General features: G+C 36.9%; 1 protein-coding gene across 1 annotated transcript in view; it reads right to left on the bottom strand.

Moving 5' to 3' along the window:
• Positions 1-17899, bottom strand: part of GSTCD (glutathione S-transferase, C-terminal domain containing) — a 61362-nt gene that overhangs the window by 13572 nt on the left and 29891 nt on the right. Inside the window, exons 6-8 of the mRNA XM_008938184.1 lie at positions 1455-1570; positions 1196-1240; positions 644-772 (exon numbers count right to left, since the gene is read on the bottom strand). Of these exons, the coding sequence (XP_008936432.1) occupies positions 644-772; positions 1196-1240; positions 1455-1570 (290 nt within the window). The remainder of the gene's footprint in view (positions 1-643; positions 773-1195; positions 1241-1454; positions 1571-17899) is intronic.

Raw genomic sequence — 17899 nt, 5'->3', positions numbered from 1 at the left:
CTGAACTCAAGATTCCTGCTTTGGTCTGCTCATGTACAGTTAAAATTGAGATATTATTCTGTCTATATAGATATAGGTCTAGTATACTTATACATTGAATACACATATATATCATCAGAATAACATCCTTTCTGTCATGATAGTTCCCATTCAGTTTTGCATTGTGTAGTCTTCAGTTGTTTGCTTCATCTTAAAATACTTTTACTGCTACCTCACTACACTTCTGATTTCACTTTACTGTACTCAAGCTTAATTTGAGCAATGGGAGTCTTCTACTCCCATCTTCAAAACTTTCTCTAGAGGAAGCGATTCCATTAATGAATCACGGATTTTAAAGTAACATGATTAAACCAAGAATCTACCCCACATTTTCTTCAACATGTTCAGGCAGTACTCACATTTTTGCATTTGACTAGAGTAGATACTTCTTTATTAACTCATGTAATATAAAAGCAATGCCAATTTGCAACAAGTAATAAATACAAACCTAACTTAATACAGATTAACAAGGGTGTTACTCATAGCATCAAAAATACCTGCCTGTAAGAACATACAGATTTTTCTTCTCTCAGAGATTCTAGTTGTTTTAAGAATAACTAACCAGATTTAAAATTTTTGAAGTGGAAAAATTACATTCACTTACCCCAATGTTAAAAGTCCCATTAAAATAGTCCAAATTCGCTTGAATAAACCAAATATTGCTTAAACCCAGTTCATCACTTCTGTCTTTAGCACGGATGAGAGACAACTCCTTATTTTCTATAAGCACAACCTAGATTTCGCACGTAGGGGAAAGTAAAACAAAACAGTACTGAGAAATCAAAGTTCAACACTACCAACAAGCACAAAACTTTGTAGTTTAGTTAAGAAAACCTCTAAGTTACTTGTGGCAAAGCTTGAGAGATCCCAAAATGACTAGCAGGAAAGTCAAAAACGATGTAAGGCATTTAATACTTGCCAATATTAATCCGCTTGCATATATTTAATATTTTCCTGTAATATTTTTTTTCTTCACATCAGGAAAGCATCACACACATTTAGGATTATACTAAAAATGTGCAAATTTCAAATCTAAGTCCTCTGCTGAGACAACTGTGTCTTCATAGTTATTCTCTCCCCCTACATGCACATCTTTTTAAGATGATTCTCAAAGACCAAAAGCTCCTACTGTCTGTCCTTTTTGTTAAGAATTTACCTGACATGATGGCAGCATGTGAGCAAGAACAATTCCAACATGGCCCTGTGAAAATAAAAACAAACAAAATCTGAGTCAGTTTTCAGTGTCCACTGCTGTCGACTCACCAGATGCTAAGCATGCCCTAATCAGTAACAGAACCTTTGAAATCAGCTAAAATTTCAGCATTTGTATTTTTGTTTTTGTGGCAGCAACCACCTAGAATAATGAATATGAAAACTGAAAGAAATTGCATTATGTAAAGAAAAATATATATTACCCCTCCACTGCAAAAGTCCACAATCACATCTCCAGGCTTTGCAAGCTTTGTCACTGCTGCTACCAAATTATTCAATTGCTGCTGCTTCCTCAGAGCCCGGTCCCTAGACATCTTTCCTGGGAATGACAGAGAAAAACACCTAAATATTGATCAGCAGTTCTCAACACTCATAATTTTAAATGGGTAACAGCAAAGCATTGCAAATGAAAGTTATGGCTGAGCCTAAAAACTAGCTGGAACACGTAGGCATTTGAATTCACTTTGAGCTAAATTCACAAGCGTTTGGTAGAACTTTCTCTATACCTTTAGAGTATTTTTAAAACTACATTCCAGTTTTTGCTGTTAATGTATCCTTCGAACAAACTTCTATAAACATACAATAAATTAACCAAATTGGTCTAAGTTCTAGCCTGATAATATTCCAAACCTACGAATCACGCCCAGAAACAGAGCTCAAACCCATTCACAGTAAGGTTGCCAAAATAAATCCCTACTTGCTGTATCTATACACTATCCTTAAGAATCTTGTTTTTAAAATCTGTACTCTTTCACCTGTTAATTTTCACTTTCCATAATAAGCAACCCTGTTTATTTAAATGTCTGTGTGTGCAAGGAGGTACTTCTCAAACTGACTACTGTGTAGCCAAGTCTGGCTTTCCATCACATCTGTACCACAACCAGAAACAGAAAAACTATTAATTTGTTTCAAATGTGCTTGGTAAAGCCCACCATACAGTGGCTTCAGATATAATTAATTTTAGTCAGCACTTACATATTTGTAAAGATGCATTTTGTCTCAGTGGGGCTAAGAGAGTGCTGACAGACCTATTTAATATTATTTTTGTTTGTTCAGAAAGCAGAGTTTTACATAAGATATTGACAGTAAAAATATTAATGAGTTCATCTTTACAGTAAGAAAAAAGATACTGAAACAAACGCTCTTGAATGAGTTTTCATGAAGGAGGTTTAGGTGTACCAAACAATCCTAATGTTCTCTGAAATATGAACATACTACCTACTTGGAGCACCACATTATATTTAAGTATGGGCACACTCTAGTTCTGTATTGAATTCATTAACTTTGTCTATTAAAAGTACATTTATTCCTAGTACAGAGGAGTAGTTTAAAATAAAACCCACAAATCAGTGAAGTTTCCTCATTACTCCAAAAGCAGTTCAATTCTCACCATCAACATAAATTGTATTTATTATAGTTTATAGTTCAAATGACTACGCTGGAAACGTATTGTTGTATTATATTTTATTGTAAATAACAGTTTGGTTTACAAATAAACCATGAAATTCAACAAACTCATCAGATAAAATTATCATTACACTGCTCTGTGTAGAATGAGGAAAAAAAAAATCCTTTCTCATGATACTACACTCTATACTGTTGGGGCAAAGAAAAGAGCAAAACTAACAGGAGAAGGCAGAGGAAGTAGGACAAAGTTAATTCTGTTTATTGCACAGTCATTTAAAAAAAAACAAATCAAACAAACAAAAAAGGAGGAATGATGTTTTAAAAAAAATATTCCTAAGTGACTGCATTGCATGGTGACATATTAAAGACATGGACTACTTCTTAACGGAAATTAATTTAAATGCCAAGTGATTTACAACAACCTCCTCACTTCTTACCAACTTTGTAAGTACAAACCAGTACATTTTATAAAAATAATACCACTGATACATTTCAAACATTTTTTCTCTTACACTTTGTGAAAGTTACCATAAAGAAGAATCTCAGTTTTCCAATGACAAAAATGTATACAAGAACGGTGGCTATGAAACCCTTACCACATTGTGTACAATGATAAATGCTCTGTAAGGAATCATGTTTTTCATGAGTAGATCCTTGGAAAAACCTTTTACAGAAGACTACAATGGAAATACTAAGTCTTTGTGTGCCAAATAGCTATGTGAACTACTTCATAGCTTGCCTCTTTCATGCTTTCATTTGATAAACTGATGTTTTCAACACCTACAGCTCCATCTGCAGCCAGTGGAGGATGCAGGCATTCCAGCACACACAACATCAAGTGCTGTCACAGTGTTTGGTTAGAAATTCAGCTTGTGAGGTCAAACCTATAATTTGTTAGGTAGACAGATATTGTTATATTAATACCTAGAAAATCCTGTACCTAAAAACCACACAAGTATGTTCCCTGTGTACATGTACGTGTATGCACATGCCTGCACACACTATCACAATGGATTGTTTTGAGTTTTGAAAAGTGTTCTTTTAAAATACTGGGGAACTGGGGTTGTTTAGTCTAGAGAAGAGAAGACTGAGAGGTGACCTTATTGCTCTTTACAACTACCTAAAAGGAGGTTGTAGTGAGGCTGGTGTTGGTCTCTTCTCCCAAATTAATAATGATAGGATGAGAGGCAATGGCTTCAAGTTGCACCAGGGGAGGTTCCAATTGGCTATTAAGAAGAATTTCTTCACTAAGAGAGTGGTTAGACACTGGAATGGGCTGCCCAGGGAAGTGGTAGAGTCACCATCCTTGGAGGTGTTCAAAAAACGAGTAGCTGTAGCATTTGAGGTTATGGTTAGGAAAGTGGGGGGAGGAAAGTTGGACTTGATGATCCTAGAAATCCTTTCCAACCATGGTGATTCTATGATTCTTGTCCTGCACACAGCTTTCATCTAACTGAGGCTACTGCAACGACAAATGAAAAGAAACCAGAAATCTGATCTATATTTGTCTGCTTTATCCCCTACACCTGCAATAGAGCTGTGGCAAGGGGCACACAATTAACAGGGATTTTTATCCTCATAACACGAGCTACTATTCGGGTTTGTTTTCATCAACCAACAGATCTTATCGGTTCTGTTTCCATTATTTCAATTCTACCTCATGCAGTACTTAATAGTAACAACTGTTGCTTTGAAACAAAAGAAATGACCAGGTGCCTTCCCCTTTTATAGAAACTGAGTCATATTTGAATTCTTTCATCTGATAAGCAAATGAGCAGACAAGCAAGTCCAGACTTCCCAACAGATACAGCTTCTTTAGAAGCCCACTAGAAGCTGTCCACATGCAGTATCTACATCTGACTACGATTACACAGCTGTAAGAGGTGTGAGTGCAGTTCAGCTGAGTAAATCTGAGCTTGCTTTAAACAATCCAGTTTGGACACCATCAGCAACACGGCTATGACAGCTCTGTATTAACAGCAAACTAGCCTTCCAAAAACCTGTTCAGCTCCAAGGCTGCTAAACTCAAGCTACCAGCTTAAAATTAGCTTGGCTTATCTCCATAAACTTCAGGCACACTTCTAACTGCGGTATAAACCCACTCTTGGAATATTGCAGGTCCAGAAGTAGTGGACAGTAGCAGGCACAAATATCAAGAAGGAAGCAGGGACTCCTGATCAGTACTGCATAGTTTCAGGTTCACCTAAAACCAGAAAAAACAGGCTTTCCAAAAGCATGCTAAAACCGTCAACAGAGTTTGTTTGACAGAATTCAGTATGGGCTTGCCTTTTAATCTCAAGACAGCCAAAGCACACAAAATCTCTTAGTTAGAAACACACCATGAAGATAAAAGGTCAGTTCTGTTCTCCAAAGATGGGTCTGAACACAACACAATTTGCCTCTTAAGCTTAGGTTGTTCCATATACGCTCTAACTCATTTTTAACACAGGTTGGTTTTCATAAACATTACCTTATAAAACCAAAACTTTCACCGTCACTAATTTTCTCTTTTTCTATTTGGTGAAAACAACTAATAAAAGTACTTAAAGCTCATTCACTGTATAAAGTTGCAAGCTTCCTTGGTGGAAAGCCTCTAGAATTCAAGGTTCCCTGTGCTCATGTAGCTTCTGCAATGAATTTAATGGCATTTTCTGTAAATTCTTTTTTTCCCTGGTAACTTTTTGTATCACTCTCTTATATATTCACTTTCAACTTCAGTCTTCAGAATTACAAGAGAAACTAGGCTGACAATTTTATTTCCAGTTCCTGCCTCTCAACAGGCATTAGCACAAATGTTCTGAACCAGTTTCCTGCACAATACTGAAGAAGAGATGACACCTGTCATACCACAAATGGCACAAAAATCCATGCATGCAAATGCTCTTAGTGCCTTATCCAGCTTCTCTGTTGTTACTCTCCAACCCTAAGGTTTTCCTGAGACATATAAGACTTATTAATATCAAGTAAAACTCCTGAAAAATCCCAAATTTTTATACTGTGTAAAGTTAACAAATAGATCCTGCAGACACTAAAAATGAAAAAGTAAAATGATAGCAGATTTTATCAGCAAACAACAGATCCACTACTCAGTCAACTTCCTAAGTTGTACTGAATTAGTAAGACATACTTAAAAAAAAGATACTAGCCTATAGCCTTTAAAAACTCTCTACAAACTAACTCTTCATGGTCACCAACAAACAAGGTTTCATCCTCCCTCACTGTGCAGACAATACAATGCCTTGAAACATGGAGAACACCAAGCTTGAATTAATAGATCTGTTGTCTGCTCTGCCTCTGTATTTTGAGCTTGCTAGCTAGACCTACAAGAACTCAGCAGCTGTGATGCAGCCTCTAGCTAATGTTGGTTTGCCCAGCTAACTAGTCCTTCATTACAGCAAATGGGCAATAAATTCAGCTCTAACTTCTGCTTCTAGAAATCCTACAACTTTGCATTATTCAAGCCCTATGATGGTAAACAAGGTTAACTGTTGTCTTCAAGAACAGTAACAGAGAAAGTACCTTGAAATTTAGCCCTATATGGCAAAACCTTGAAGAATGCAACCTTCTCCTACAATACACAACACACAAACATCCCCATAAAATGGTTTGTTCCCTTAATAAGAACCCAAATGATAAATTGCCATACAGTCCCAGAAAGATTAATTTTCATTTTCCATTAATGGTCGCAACAAAAATATTTTATCTGGCTTCACAAATCCAACATCACTGTTAATTCAGCCCATGTCAAGAAGAGCTTTAAAGTCTCTGTGGCACTTAGAGGTCTTGTTACTTAAAGGTCTAACTTTTCAGATGGCAAAAAGCCCTTTATTTTCATATTACCTTCTGTCAGTGGTTCAAGTTCATATAATCCTTCAGTCCTCAAATAATACTTCTATATTTCTCAAGTTTAACTTGAAAAGTCACTAAAGTTTCCTTAAACAACCAAACCCCAAATATCACCTCTAAGACTAACCCTACTCAACTTTGAAGTCATGCCACAGTACAACTGAACACACAGCTACCAAAACATACATCTAAGACACAACATATGCATTCTCCTATTCTATGTAACAGAATCATATACTTCTGTTGTTTTAGCACAAGCATCTTTTTATCAGGCTTTCCACAAGCCTCAGCTAACTAATTCAAATGATAATGCAAGTCCACTTCTCACAGAAATTCAGGTAGAGTACATTTAGAGCTATATTGATTAAAGAGATTTAATCTTAGTACAGCATAAAGGCTCAGTAAGTATAAAACAAAAGGGACAGTTTTATTATTTTACACTAAGCTGAACAAGTTTTTCTGAAAACAATGTGGTTTTTTTTTTCTGACAGTTCTTTATAATAATTCAGCATATTCTAATTATTTCTCATTCCTCAGCTCATATCTCCCATTACACTATTTTGGTACCTGTTAGTAGGCATGGGGGTTGTCTGCTGCTTTGTTTTAAGGATGGTTTTCATGGTTTTGCATTATGGACCATTTTTTTCTTTTTATGTATAGTGCTTGTCAGATTGATATAACTCTACAGTGGTTTCCATGCAACTGCTAGAAAAGGCAGAATTCAAACAGATGAAGGATGCCAGCTCAGCAATTCTTACTGGTCAGAAATAACACTACTTTCTTACAAAGAACTCTGCCCAGTCTTGCAATAAATACAATTAGCAAGGACAATAACTTTGCTATGATCCAGCAGTCACCTTGGTTACTTGAACAATATTCTCCTTCAACTTCAGCTGCCTTTAATTCAATCTGTGTGGGCCACTGCTGAAAGTTGAAGCCTTCTCCAGTATGGGGCCACCTTCCAGCTACCCCCTTGCACTGACCTGTCTCCCTTCCCCTTCCTCCCAAGAAGGGAACAGTCAGCTTTCAGCCACCACCTGTTTCCTACTCTTATGACCATCCCAAATGAGAGAGAAGTAGCGAGAGATGGGCCAGTCTCAGCATCATCTACAAGTATGCTACGGTAAAGACCCAGTTGAATCACAATCTGGAATATATACTATAACCAACAGTAAAGAGGCATGTGAGAGGGAAGTGTATGTCAAAACTCCTTTGCCTCTCAACCCCCTTTTATAACTACAGAGGGAGGCAACTTTGATCAGGTAAATAAGATTATCATCTTTTCTGAGCAGCATTTGAAATCAATACAGCAAACAGTGCGTTTGTGGTTTTTACACTTGCGTATAACTCAAAGTGGGGAACCCAGAAAATACAATGTGGCTTTTGAGAGAGAAGTCCGACCACATCCTCTACTAGGACTTGAATATCTCCTAGTTGCTATCAGTCTGTCCATTTAAAAGCAAAAACTAAAATTCTTCAGAGTATGGTTTCAGCTCTGGGAACGAATCAGGCTCTTACTCTAGAGTAGCTGTAAAACAATTAACACCGCAAGATGTCCTTAACTCATGGCAGTCTAGACCGAAGAACGACACTGACCTTGGCCTTTCATTTGTCAGGCTCAGTATAAATTGTTTTCTTTTAAGTCCAACTGCCTTATTGTTGTATAGCTTTGTGAACTAATTCAGTCTGGCTGTTTCCAGGGCTCCTGGACTAAAAGATGTCTGCCAGTGGAAGATTGCCTCTTATTTACAAAGACTGTACTCCTTTACTAAGTGCATTAAGTCCAAGGGGTCAGACTTTGAGCTCTGACATGAATGTAACATTCAAAGGTTGGCCTCTACCACAGAGTAGTTTTGAACAAGGAATTTCTGCATTTGTTTTTACTACTTTACACTGACATATAGGACAAAGTAATTTTTTAGCAATAACCTCACTTCTTCATTTGGAGAATTCTCTCTCTTTCCTTCGTTGAAAAAAAAAAAAAATGGACACTTAAATGTGAAATAAATTTAAGTACACCCCAAAAAAATGAAGACTGATCCAGACCAAATCATTTGGATCATGTTCAACTGAAATTTGACAAGCTTATGAAGACATGAAATAGACCAGAAAAATACTCAAGAAATGCAAAACCTCCTGAATTTGGTCATAAAAGTATTTCTTATAATGTGGGACACTGAATCTGATAGAATTGACAGTGACAAAAAATTATTTTTAAAAAGTTTCACAGTTTTTACATTTTCTGCTACTTCAGTTCCCTTTAAAATCTAATACAAATAATTTGCACAATAGATGAATTTTCCAAATCACTCTCATTGAAAAGTAAATGGAAGCACTTAGAACAGCTTCACAGAATTTTAAAGTAGGTATTTAATGAGCATTTTCACTGTATTTAGGAGATATTTCTGAGTTGTCCTACCTACAACAGCGTATGAAGACTAAGAATTTAATTCACCTTTTGGAAGGCTAAGGAACAGAATCATCTGAAACAAAAAAGACATACTTTGAAGCATCACAAAGCATCAAATAGTTCTGCAATCAAAGCTCTATGCTGGAAATTATGTTTTATTGTAGAAACAACTACAACAAACCTTAATGTTCTTCTGATCTTGTTGCCTTTCCAAGACTTCTTAAGATATACATAAAAGGCAAGTCTGCAGGTGGGGAAAGGATACGCTTTTTGGCTCTGCAGACAATCTCATAGAGTTGTAATGTGATATAAAGACAGAAAGGCCAGAGATCTCCAAAAACCCCTGGAAGAACTAAATGCTCAAGCCTTTTCAAGAGTCATATCTACAAGGTGCCTCAGAAAGATGCAGTTACACAAGATGATGGCAACTGTACTGGCTCTCTGCGCTAAAAGAGCCCTGTTAATGCAGTGTTAAATTCCTTTGTCTCTACCACTACTCCTTTGCCTACTATTCCCTTTGTGTTAATCCCAAATTCTTTTCTCTCTACTGTTCTGCGGTCTGCTATTGCTTTTTGGGATTCTTAGCTTGTTTCTCTGTGAAGTGCTTATTCAATCATGTCCTAGTGCTGTACTCCACATTTACATGGTAGATGCACACTTCCAGCTTCTTCCTTGGATATCTCTTAGGCACTATGACACTGTTCCAGAAAGCAAACCAGCATTTTAGGACAGAACAGAATTGTTTTGTACTTACAAAGATTGTTAGTAATAATTCTTGTAGGTTCTCCTATGCATACGGCCATGACTGAAGCTCTCAAAGTGTAAAATGTTTCCTCTATTTAACCAGGTATAAATGCCTGTGCAAAAATCAGACTAGAAGATAAGCTTTATTACTTGCATCACCAAGAGACAATATAAACTATCCTTCTCCTTAACTTTGGAAATTATATTAAAAGAATCCAAAGGTAGAAAAGGGAGCTTGCAGGTGAGTTGAAAAATCACCTGCTGAGAAATTCTCAAAAGAAAATGCAAGTAAAGCAGAATAGCATCTATGGTGAGCAACCACCTGCTTCCTACATCTCCTACATCGATGACTCAAGATAATCTACCATCAATTTTAGTTCTCAGAGAAACAGGAGCCCATTCTATTGCATTTAAATTGTTGTGTTTGTTTACATAGGCTTAAATATTTGTTCAATCACATACAAGATTATTATTGACTCACTTGCTCTTTCTTTACTTTCGGAAATTCCTATTCTTGTCTTTCTTTCCACACACTGGACTTTAATATATAAATACACGTGTATATATGTGTACATATATACATACATATATGACAGCATTCTATTTTAGCAAAACCAATGTAGATACTCAGCACTAGTTAATATATTACAGGTATACTAGAGTTAATTAGTTAATAAAAGTATGCCAAACTCAGTTGGATCAAATTTTTTTTAAAAAAAATCTGTCTCTGATTGTATAAATATTTTCTTCTGCACCCAAACTTTGATGCATTAATCCTATCACAAAATATCCTACTCTATCACAGACATAAGCAAAACAGAGCAAGTGAATAATAAAACCCATCAACAGTAACTGATGGACTGTCCTTTTATTACTGCTCTCCACACACTTCATCTACTCACATCCTGCCATTTTTAAGCTTACCCTCCATTCACTCCTGGAGAAGGAAAGTATGACCTAAGGATTCAAGGAAAACACGGTTTTACAGATTGGGCTGCAAGGGTGGAAACATCTTCCTCTATTTTTACTGTTACCATTTTATAAAGTAACTTATTTTATAATATGCCTGTTTAAAGCAGACAGATATCCTACTGCCCAAAGTGTGTTTGTCTGAATAGAAGTAATCAGCAGCCATATTTATCCAAACAGTTCAGAAAAAGGCATTTCTTTGGTTTTGCTGTTTTGTTTGTTTGCTTTTTTAACCTTGAGTGGTGGTTTATCAAAACATATTCTGGAACTATGAGGTTTGGAAGCATCCCACATGCCTTTACTCATTGGCCAAAGGGCATGTAGATGCTTACTTTTTAAAAGAGGTAATAGGTACACAGGCCAATTCTACAGCTCCATACATCTCTAAAAGCAGCAATCCCTATTAAATGAAGAAAATTTCTATTAAGTTATTTTGGCATAGAGTTACTCACCTTTTCCTATCAGAACATGAAGTATCTTCATTGTTAATTTGTGTCTTAACTTTGCCAGTTCATCACAACAATGATTAGTTTTTCAGGAAAGTTGTGCTGGTTTGTGTTGTTCTGTTTTTTTTTACTAACCTCTGAGGAGGATGTGACTAACAAATGGGTCGACAAAAGCCAACGTTTGTTGCCTGGAGCCTCATTAGGGCTAAGAATACAGAGTTGCTCTGCACTCTGTTCAGAATTCATCAGTCTTCATTCTGCAAAGACCAAACTTTTGCACACTTGAATGTTCCTGGCAAGTCTAAGAGAACTAACCGCATTCAGGAAGTTACTAACGTGCAGACATGTAAAATAAGGGTCTTAGCATTCACTGAGGGGGAAAACAAGAAAACAAAAACCCCTAAAAATCACAAATAAAGTCTAAAAGGCTTTATGAACCATGAACTATCCTTCTGGAGAATGTATAGCATTGCACTTTCAGTCAACAGATAAGGCCATTAAAAAAAAAAAGAAAAAGTACACAGTTTTCACTATATAAAGGCTTTTATGATCAAATGTGGTGATATTTTAGTTACAGTCAAGAAAGCAGAAGAGAACGCATGGTTTAAAATATATAGACATAGGGCAATAACAAAAGGGACAGGAAAGACAACTGAACCCCATGAGAACATTTTATTGGTTTTTTTAGATAGGAGTCCCTCCTGATCTTACCAATCTGCTCTTCATTAAGACAGGCTTTGCAAAATAGCTTTATCACTTCAGGCATAAAAAAACCCCTTCATCTCACATACACTATCTTGCTGTAGTCTAAAAAGGTCAGGCAGCTATGAAAACTGACCTTTGACAACCTAAGCAGGAATTTGGCCTGCTTCCTTTTTTGTATTAAGAGGATTTTAAAGAAACAAAAGAATAAGCCACCTTTAAAAAAAAAAAAAAGATCAACAGTTGCCAGTAAAATGGAATGAAAACTAATGCTGGGCTCCCTCTGAATCAATGTTCTACTATTAACAGTTTTTGTCTTTTTTTCCAATTGCTCATCTTCAAAACCCACCTCCTGAATATTCAACAAAAAGCAATCCAGGCACAAACAGCTAACATAATTTTTACACATCTAATCTACTATTAACAGTATTTTAAAACTTTTTTGTACTAATTATGAAACCTCTATACGTACTCAGATTAATGAGTGTTATCCACAGTTGTTCAGGGCAGACCTCCTGACTCTGCCTGGAGCTGGGCCCTGGTCTGTTTAGGCCTTTGCGAACGCAGGCGGATCAGGTGAGAGTTGCCATGTGGGCACCTCGTTCTTATGTCTTTAACTTACTGGTCTGGCTGTTTCCCATACCAACGATGGGCAACCTGGGCTCACTGTTTATACTGCCTGTTGTGGGCCGAGTCACATCTTTTGTGGGATCGTTGGGGGTGTCATCGATTATGTACCAGCTGATTGGTCTGTTTGCACCCCCAGCGATCATTCATGGAATGTCCTTCTTGTATACAATACAGTCTGTGTATTGGATTCTCTTTCTGCTGGTGGTATCGTTTTTGTTGGGTCTGGTCATTGGCAGAACAACAGTAGGATATACTTGCTAGAGCCATGCTCTTCTAAGCTTTTCGCATTATAATATTGCCAACAGCAATCTTTTAAAAAAAAAAATTCCCAAAACACTAGATTAGTCCCAAAATTCTGAGCTACTACACATTTAAGCTAACTGATATCTGTTCATCCTCCTCTTTCTGAAGCCTTTGAGATTCATATTTTCAAGCTATTTTTCCAGAATCACAAATATTAGGGAATTATTTTGTTTTGAAATGAAAGCAGAGAATATTGGGATTGGATCCCAATCATGGGATTTCAAGGAAGATACCAAACAATATCATGACAGAACTGTGAGAAATAAACTACATTGCATTTACGCCTCTTTCTCTTCTTTTATTAACACTTATTCACGTACTGCCTCTCCTGCACTCTTCTCTCTTTTTTCCTTCACCTTTCCCCCTTACTTTCAGGGTCAAGATGCCATAAAGAGAAGTTAATGTGTTCAGAATCCATAAGCAGTTACAGGACTTCATAAGTGACCCTACTGGACTACATGACCACGTGATGTTCCTTCTAACCTGAATTATCTTATGATTATACAAATGGATGTTACAGGTGGTAAGAGTGCTAGACATCTTGTTCAAAGATCAGCTGTCAAAGCAAACACATTACAGCAGAAAGGATCTGTAACAGGTTTATAGTAGTGGTGTTCCTTTAAATTTACATGTCCTGTCCTCACCTGAACTCCTGTGTTGTTGCTACCTGAGCAGTCAACCCTTTTGCCTTTATCTTGCGCTCTTTATACACCAAACTCCCCTACCACTTCCAGTAAAGCGTTTGAGCAAGATGTGAAGAGGAAGGGATGTCAACACAAACCTTAAAAGGCGAAAGACAACAAAGCTTTTGAGGAAGAATAAAGGAAAGAAAATGAATAAAGGAAAGGGAACATTTTCTGCTAAACGTGGAAAAACTCAACTGCAAAAGGAGTGCTGTTTTCCCTATGCACAATATGATACCAAATCTCAGCAACATCCAGGTTTGTGAGGTGGGGGCTGCTCACTTTCTGCATAATTTCTTCAGACGAAGATGTCACGGTCTGGCCAGAAAACAAGAATAAAACAGTTTATTTGCCTCTCCCAAGCCTAATACACTAATTGCTGAGAAAGGGCAACAGTTGACTGCTGCTGAATTCAATGCTCACCACAGGCTACGAGAGGTTGTCTCCTGCAGAAACAAGAGAGCTCCTTCCCCAGCAGGAACCAGAGATGGGCCCCTGCTGAGGTCAGAACAGGGGCCAGAAGCCCCGGCCATTCCCACTCACAGCTGTTCAGTGGGATGTTGCCTCTAGGGGACCAACTCTTGCTAGTTAAGAAGTGGTCTACTCAATGCATGCAGGAACATAGCAGATTTCCATTTCTGAGCTCCTTATGCTCAGTATCTGTAACTAATTGTTAAGGAAAAGGTAAGAGCTAAATTCTTCTGTACAGTAAGGATTAGTGGATCACAAGTAGTTGAAGGAAAGGACAAAAGACACCTTCTGATACATATCATCTCATTAATTCCCACCACCTCTAAATAAGGAAAAAAAAAATTAAAGATATTAATAATTTGGATGACTCCTTTCTCTGATATGCTTATCTATTAGAGTGAGAGAGCCTGAACTAAATTCAGAAACAGGAAAAGCTGGCTTAGAAGACAGACATGATTCATTTGGCCCTTACATGTCAAGCAATTGAACAGCTGGCTGCTGGACAAACAGCAGCACCTTCAGCTTAACTTTATGTCTGTTTACTGTATGAAGATTAATGGCTGGAGGAATCCCTCCGTAACACCCTGATGAAAAGGAATTTCATCCTTAAAATTTCATCCTGCTTTTCAGTCATTACAAAAAATTAAATCCCACACTGCAAAGGGTTTGATGACCTATTCATTATTCATTGACATTTTGATATGCAAATAACCACATCATTTCACAATGGCTGGATATATCTTTCAAACAAAGGCATTCTACTTGCACATGGAAAGGCCAAAGTTAGGGATTTCTACCTTGTCTGATCTACACTTCAATTATCACAGCACTTACAGCTTGATCCTGTATAAATCTGGAGTTTATGAAAATTTTCGTCAATTCAATCAATTTTTCTATATTGAGTGTCTCTGGAACTCATGTGGTTTACGTTATTTAAAAGGGCTGAAAAAACATTCAAGAGTTCATAGGAAATATAGGAAATACATGACTTTATCATAAGGTTTTAATTCAGTAATAGTAACTGCTTGACCACTTAACTGTTTTCCTTCCATTTCTTTTTTTTTCTTCATTTTCTTAGCAAACTTAGGGCAGAGAGGAATCTAAATGAACCACTGTGTAGGCAGCTAACAACTAAATGCTCTATATACCTAGCTAACTAGGATGTTTTCTATACAGTTTTAAAGTGAGTCACCAGCTTTGGATAAGTGGTCTTTTCATCTCAGACCCTGAAGGTCAGTATCTGCTTCTGCCAGGTTACCAGTCTACCACTTTAAATGTTGATGATCAGCATTAAAGTTTGTGTAACCTCCAGAACTGCATTCTACAATAAATAAACTGTTTTAACAAGAAGAAGTTATATAACTGATGTTTATATATAATCATATCTATCCGTTATATATAACAGATTTTTTTTAGAAGTTATTTTCAAGATACCTTAAATAAAGGTAGTCTCCACCACCTTTAGAGCTGTAATAGGTACATCACTTACTCACACTAATAGAATCAGGGTGTTTTGTAGAATGCTCCTGTTCAAACTGCTTCTTTTCATTGCTGTCAATAATCCAAACCCCCCATTCAAATCCTTTTAGGGAAAGAACAAATTGATTATAACCAGCACAAGCTAATTATAATGCAGTGGAAGACAAACCAATGAAATGAACAGAATAAATATCTATTTTGTTCCTTTAAATAAATAAAACTAATGGTCTGATCAGCTGGATCATACTTCATAGCAATAGTCATCCATTATGAACAAATGCTACCTTACTGAATGTTTTATGACAGAAAGATTGTGAAGTTAAACAATCCCTGTCATAAACAGACATTTTTTATGACAGGTCGGAAACTTGCAACATGCAGACAATAATGCTTTACATCGAGTTTATAGAAAGAAAATGTAATAAAATTTCAACACGTTTTAATGCATTTCTGAAGGACTACGAGTATGGGGAAATGCTTCTCAAAACACAGAAGTGTTGACTTATGTTGTACAGCACTTATTCACAAATAAATAATATTCCAGGATTTTCAGAGCTCGTATGAAATACCAATTAGAGACAATTTGGATATATCAATTCAGAAAGCTGCCTAAAGATGGAAAAGTTTGAATGCAATATAAAATCACTTCAGAAACACTGCTGATAAGCTAATCGTGCATACAGTTCTCCACCACAAACACACATGCCTTTGACAAAAGAGCAGAAGCAAGTCTTTCCCTACAGATATTACAAGGAATAGAAGTACTCAAGTTTGCAAAGGTTGTCACAGATTAACTCATTTCCCTGAAATTCAAAGCAGAGCCAAAAAATTACTTTCCAAGACAAGGAATATACACAATTGGCACTTGTTGCTTAATCAATGGTTCTAATAGCAAAAAAGCTCCTTTTACTTGTGCCTTAAGCAGCTTGTTTCTGTGTGGCCTTTTGTATTATTCTTACATAGTTTATGAAAGCAAACAGCCAGGAAAATCCATAAACCCTTTCAATCACCTTGGAAACAGAAACTGAGATTTAAATGGGAAAAAAAAGTTAATGAAATGGGCACCAGCCCAGTACTGTACTCTAGTCCCCAAGGCTTTACATGTAAAGAACATTAGGAACCAAAGACATCATTTCATCTGGTCCTTTCAAAGCAAGCAACTCTGAAAAGCTGGATGCTGGACAAGCAGGAGTACTTTCAGCTTAAATTTACACCTCATTTCTGTTTACCATACAAACTATCAGCAAACTTAAGGCCATCTAACTAAACAGTGAGATCACCCATAAACTTATCTCCAGCATGAAAACTCTGTATTTATTAATTTAGAGAAGGAAATGTATGATAATATCTTCCTGCTCTCTATGTTCTCCCTTTGTGAAAGGGAAAACATTAGCACATTTCTCTCCCTCATCTCCCCAGTATATTTTAATTACTTTATTAGACAAGCAGCTTCAAGGCAATAGAGAACAATGGCAAAATTGGGCAGCATGGACTGAAGTCATTCAAACAGCTTGCTGAATTTCCATAAATATTCCAGAAATTGATCTGAAGCCAAACGAAAAATCGTGAACTCTTTTCCAACAGAAATTAATCAGCTCAGTCAACTAAACAAAGACTCAGGCTAAAGAAACATCTGCCTCCAGAAACTCCAGAAGAAAATCTATCTCCTACTAATTACCATAAGGCAGGTTCACCAAAACATCTGCCTTAATGAGAAATACATGACTAAACACAAGAAAATAGTAAAACCATGAGCTGGTTCATGAGTAATATAGAACATAAAACTAAGATCCTTAAAGAACAGTCAAATATTTGTAGGGCAGTGTGTAGAAAATGGTCCCTCATACAAACTTTATAGAATCATAGAATCATTTAGGTTGGAAAAGACCTTTAAGATCAAGTCCAAGCATTAACCTAACTCTACTAAGTCCACTGCTAAGCAATGTCCCTAAACACCGCATCTACACGACATTTAAACACAACCAGGGATGGAGATTCAACAACATCCCTGGACAGGCTGTTCCAGGGCTTAACAACCCTTTCAGTGGAGAAATTTTTCCTAATATCCACCCTAAACCTCCCCCTGATACAACTTGAGGCCATCTCCTTTTGTTCTATCACTTCTTACTTGGGAGAAGCAACCGGCACACACCTCTCTACAACCTCCTTTCAGGTAGTTGTAGAGAGTGATTAGGTCTCCCCTGAGCCTCCTTTTCTTCACACTAAGTAGCCCCAGGTCCCTCATCTGCTCCTCATAAGACTTAATCTCTAGACCCTTCAACAGCTTAGTTGCCCTTCTCCAGACCTGCTCCAGAACCTCAATGTCTTTCTTGTATTTAGGTGCCCAAAACTGAACACAGTACTCAAGGTGTGGCCTCATCAATGCCAAAATACAGAGTGATGATCACTTCCCTAGTCCTGCTAGGGCAATCCTACTGGCTATTATATACCAGTATAACATCAAAGGAGACAAAAGGTGGAAAACACAAAGGAAAAATAGCACAACAGCTCATCGTGGCAATGTTTTTTTTGGATGAGACCTTTGCAGTTACTCTGGT

This window comes from Merops nubicus, unplaced genomic scaffold, assembly GCF_000691845.1.
Source record: "Merops nubicus isolate BGI_N331 unplaced genomic scaffold, ASM69184v1 scaffold964, whole genome shotgun sequence".
NCBI lineage: Eukaryota > Metazoa > Chordata > Aves > Coraciiformes > Meropidae > Merops > Merops nubicus.
This window is presented reverse-complemented; position numbering and strand designations above follow the sequence as displayed.